The sequence below is a fragment of the Saccostrea cucullata genome, unplaced genomic scaffold, assembly GCF_032062105.1.
Source record: "Saccostrea cucullata isolate Sc308-1 unplaced genomic scaffold, CSIRO_AGI_Scuc_v1 ctg21862, whole genome shotgun sequence".
Lineage (NCBI taxonomy): Eukaryota > Metazoa > Mollusca > Bivalvia > Ostreida > Ostreidae > Saccostrea > Saccostrea cuccullata.
In genome coordinates this window covers 1-5,153 of record NW_026935787.1, presented here as the reverse complement: position 1 = coordinate 5,153, position 5,153 = coordinate 1, and the positions used below count along the sequence as shown (strand labels likewise).

At 36.3% G+C, this 5,153-nt stretch overlaps 2 protein-coding genes across 2 annotated transcripts; both read left to right on the top strand.

Annotated features, from left to right (window-relative positions):
• Window positions 1-210: 210 nt before the first annotated feature.
• LOC134243774 (uncharacterized) lies at window positions 211-1,690 on the top strand (the record flags this gene model as incomplete). The annotated part of the gene is made up of 2 exons (XM_062726015.1): window positions 211-1,167; window positions 1,655-1,690. Coding segments are annotated over 2 exons (993 nt in total), but the record flags the coding sequence as incomplete, so codon positions are not given.
• Window positions 1,691-2,665: 975 nt separating this feature from the next.
• LOC134243775 (uncharacterized) lies at window positions 2,666-4,120 on the top strand. The gene has a single exon (XM_062726016.1). The coding sequence runs from the start codon at window positions 2,792-2,794 to the stop codon at window positions 3,908-3,910; it is 1,119 nt and encodes a 372-aa protein (XP_062582000.1). The 5' UTR covers window positions 2,666-2,791; the 3' UTR covers window positions 3,911-4,120.
• Window positions 4,121-5,153: the final 1,033 nt, after the last annotated feature.

Genomic DNA, 5,153 nt, shown 5'->3' with positions numbered 1-5,153 from the left:
ACTTGTTTAGAGCAGGCTCGGGGTATAGAGTTTTCCTGCGTTTCGGAGAATAGCGGGAAAACGTTGTATGATAGCAACGTGTTTGAATAGCTATGCGTAGTAATACAAGGCGGGCCATAGGAAGGCCAGTATAAAGGGTCAGTGGCGTAAAGTTAAGGTCATTCTAAGCCAGTCTTTCTCAGTGCACGGAGCACTATTTTTCTCGGGCAGCATGGCGAACGACGAGCTACTACAACGAGTTTCGGAGATAATGGACTCCAAATTATCATCTTTCGAGAGAAAATAACGAAACAGCAAAGACAACAGCATGAGCAACAGCTTTCTAAACTTCAAGCAGCAAACGACAAGGCTTTTGACTTTAAACGAAAGGGAAACGAGGCTCAGTACAAATTTAACAACAGCATTAGAGACAAGCTGGTAGAGGCCAACACGGGTCTGAGCGAAGGGGAGCCAGAAGTAGCCTTTAATTGCATTTCCTCAGGTATAGAGCTTATTCATCAGCGACAAAAATTAATTAAATTAGCAGACTCATCCAAGACGGACTGGCGCACCGTTCAAGAATACACGCAGCACGAATTAGCGTCTGACGAGGAGGATGAAAAACGAATTTTGAAGGCAGAAATGAGGCCGAAAAGAAGTAAAAAGAGGAGCGGATCCAAAAGGCGAGAGCGGCCAGACGCATCAACCCATACCCGGAGAAGTCCACACACACAAAATCAGACCAAGTCATACGAGGGCAGCAAAAAGTCGGGGACATGCTTTAAATGCGGTTTCGCCGGTCATTGGGCAAAGGAATGCACCAGCAACAGCAAAGAGACAAGCTCTAAGTTAAGTAATTTAGATAGTATTGCTCAAAATATATGCAGTAATCAAGAAAGTGTATTATCTAAGATTAGTGTTTTAGATGGAAAAACGAATGTACGCCGTTTTGTGGCCACTGTAGATGAAAATGTCAGTCCAGTTGGACGTTTGAGAAGTCATTTGACAAAATGGGTAGAAATAAAGACCGATAAGTACATTTTAGATGTAATAGTAAACGGATACAAGATTCCATTTAAAACTATTCCAGAGAGTGTTTGTTTGGACAATAACAAATCTGCTAGGGATAATGTCAAAATTGTTTATTCCGAGATTCAAAAGCTCATTGACAAAGGTTGCGTAACACAGGTAAGGAATGTTCCTTTTGTTGTTAATCCTTTGACTCTTGCTTTCAACAAAGCAGGTAAACCTCGCTTAGTGTTAGACTGTAGGCATATCAATGCTTGTATTCACGATTTTTGGTTCAGAATGGAAGATGTTAAAGTTGCAAGAGAAATTTTTCAAAAAGGGGATTTTTTATTTAGCTTCGATTTAAAATCAGCGTATCATCACATTGAAATTTTTGAACAGCATAGACAATATCTAGGTTTTCAATGGGAAATCAATGGTGCTATCAAATATTTTATTTTCAATGTATTACCATTTGGCATTTCTTCAGCAGCTCTTATTTTTACAAAACTTATGAGAAAAGTAGTTCAGTATTGGAGATCCCTGAGTTTTCAGGTTGTCATGTATTTGGACGATGGATTAGCTGGATGTAGTAATTTTGATGACGCATTTCTACTTAGCGATATTATCAAAAGAGACTTAACAGAGTTGGGATTTATTATTGCAGATTCAAAAAGTGTCTGGTACCCACAGCAAAATATAGTATGGTTAGGTTTTAAATGGGATACGGTTAACGGTGTCTTAAAAGTAACCTCAGAGAGAATTAATAAGCTTCTCAAGTGTATCGAGGAAATTTTATTTAAGACTCACTTGTACGTATGCTTTCTGGTGAAATCAATAGCTAGTATTGTGGGTCAGATCATATCTATGGAAGCCGCTATAGGACATGCGGTTCGTTTCAACACTAGATATTTATATCAAGACATATTGACAAGATACAGTTGGAATTCAAGTATTAAACTAAGTGATCAATCGTTAGGAGAATTGACATTTTGGAGAGACAATGCAGTGTCAATTAATGGTAAGGAAATTAAGACTTGCAGTGAATCTTCAGATTTAAAGGTTTTTAGCGACGCTTCTGATTCAGGTTTTGGGGCTTATGTAGAAAATTCAGAGATTACAGAGGTACTAAGTCTCTGGACAGGAGAGGAATCCTTGAAAAGTTCTACGTGGAGAGAACTAGAAGCAATTAACAGGTGTTTGAATACTATAGGAGAAAGTATTCAGGGCAAAAACGTAGCATGGTATACTGACAGCAAAAGTGCTTGTAGAATTTTGGAAGTCGGTAGTAGAAAGTCTCATTTGCATGATATTGCTGTTAAAATAAATGAAAAAATTCTGAATTAGCAAATAGTGTTTGATATAAATTGGGTGCCAAGAGGCAATAACATTCAAGCAGACTTGCTTAGTAGATGTTTTGATAGTGATGACTGGGGAATAAAAAATAGTGTTTTTCAAACTATTGACAGTTGTTGGGGCATACACTCATGCGATAGGTTTGCAACAGACTATAATACTAAATGCATTAAATTTAATTCAAGGTGGTGGTGCCCAGATACCAGTGGGATAGACGCTTTTAAGCATTTCTGGGGTAATGACAATAATTGGTTGGTTCCGCCTCCTAGGTTCGTTTGTAAGACAATAAACAAACTTAAACAAGACAAAGGAAAGGGTACTCTTATCATTCCTCAATGGAAATCTTCCCCATTTTGGCCTTTATTACGCAAAGGGGATGATTGGGATTATTTTATTAAGGGAGTGAAGAAGGTCAATTCTTTGATAACTGAAAGAGGTAGAGGGGCAAATGGTATATTTGGAGGTCACAAAGTATTTGACATGGTTGCATTACGAATCGAATTTTAGATACATGTTAATAATATACAATTTGTCATTTATTTATTTTTCAGAGCTAAATGTTCAAAAGAGTGTGCAGGACAGTTTGATTTCATCAGGTGTGGACCTTTCATCTCCAGATAATGCAGTGTTAGCAACAAAAATGTGTGAATATATCATGAAATCTAGAAGTGTGAACACCAGCAAGAAATATATTTCATCATTCAGCAGATGGTCAAAATTCATCGCAAACAAAGGAAAATCAGCTATACCGGCCAATCCATTTCACATTTCCCTGTATCTCACTCACTTACTGCACATCGGTTGTTCTTTCCACGTCATTTCCAGTGCTGTATATGCTATTAAGTGGGCCCATTCTATTTTAGGCCATAAGGATCCAACAGAACACTCCTTCATTAAAAATTTATTAGAGGCTTCCAAGCGTAATAACAAACCTAAAGTTATAAAAAAGGCAATCGTCACAGCCAGTGATTTAATTTTATTGTGTGATATTTATGTCGACAGCACAAATTTGTTAGAAGTGCGTGATCTGTGTATGATTCTTCTTTCTTTTGCTGGATTTTTACGTTTCGAGGAGCTTAGTTCTCTCCGTTGTTCAGATTTAACTTTCATGGACGGATATGTGAAAATTTCCATCAACAAAAGCAAAACCGATCAATATAGACAAGGAAACGAAATTTTAATATCTGCTGGTGTTACCTCGGCTTGTCCAGTTAAAATGTTAAATCGTTATATATCTTTAGGAAGTATAGACATTTCTTCTGGTCACTTTTTGTTCAAGTCCGTGTTTAAATCTAAAGACGGTTTAAAGTTAATATACAAAGACAAAAAACTTAGTTATACCAGGGCCAGGGAGTGCATTTTGTCAAAACTTAAATCCGTTATGGGAAACATCAATATTGGTCTTCATTCTCTGCGTTCAGGAGGTGCGACGGCTGCAGCAAATTCCAAAGTAAACGAGCGATGTTGGAAGAAACATGGTAGATGGGCATCAGATTCGTCCAAAGATGGATACGTGAAAGACAGCCTAGAAAGTAGACTTTCTGTTTCGAAAAATTTAGGATTATGACTTGAAATTTTTTCTTTGGTAAATGAAATATGTTTGTAAAAAAAAAAAAAAAAGTTTTATATCATATATTTCATAATAACTTGCATTTTTGTTGAGTTTTTTCATAGCGTTTACAACTTTTGCTTACTTTTGAACATTTTATTCTAAGCTTGTCTGGCTCACACCTATGTTGTGTTGCGTTGATATATAGAAGGGGGGTGGATAGTATTCTTAAAGTGTATATTATACTAGAGTTTTCCCGCGTTTCGGAGAATAGCGGGAAAACGTTGTATGATAGCAACGTGTTTGAATAGCTATGCGTAGTAATACAAGGCGGGCCATAGGAAGGCCAGTATAAAGGGTCAGTGGCGTAAAGTTAAGGTCATTCTAAGCCAGTCTTTCTCAGTGCACGGAGCACTATTTTTATTTTTTTTTCTTATTTTGTTTTGACAAGATTGTTTAAATTCAAATATATATTTGTATTTTTCTTTTCGTTTTTTATATGAATAAGTCCGATATTCACCCCTAGACATTACTTAACACTTGCGTTCGGACACAGGTTTCCATAGTTTTTTCATATATTTTATCTATGGTTTTTCCTGGGCGGTTTTTAATGTCGATTATGGGGATATTTTGCATAATTGTTTATGTCATGGTTTATTTAAATAACAAGGATTTGTCAATCTGTCTTGCTACATAAGAATGTTAATAAAATTATTAAAAGCCGGCTGCCTGCAAAGCTTGTCTGGCTCACACCTATGTTGTGTTGCGTTAATATATAGAAGGGGGGTGGATAGTATTCTTAAAGTGTATATTATACTCTAACTGTTTACACGCAAGGCAGTATTTAGCATTTCCCAAGTGTTTCTGTGCTCTCAGTAGAATTCAGTTGTTTTAAAATTTAGCACTAAATGTAAAACTTACTTACTGTGTAGTTGCGGACACCGTTTAACTACATATAATTAAATTTTTTCATTAAAATAAAAAGTGAAATCCACCCTCCGTCTTAGTTCTAACCTAATTAATTTTTTATACTCGGCCGTTCTCCTTCGTGCTTAGTAACACAAATAAGATGGTCAATTGTTGCATTTACTTGTAAAAAAATATATATTTATATAGGAAGCGAAAAAGCGCGAACACAAAAATCATGACATTAATTTTCTCCTTCATAACAATCGTCAAAGAGAGTTAAAAATATTGAATATAGTCTGTTCCCCATTCATTTGACCCTGTTATTTCCGGGAGAGGAAGGCATTCTTTTTTT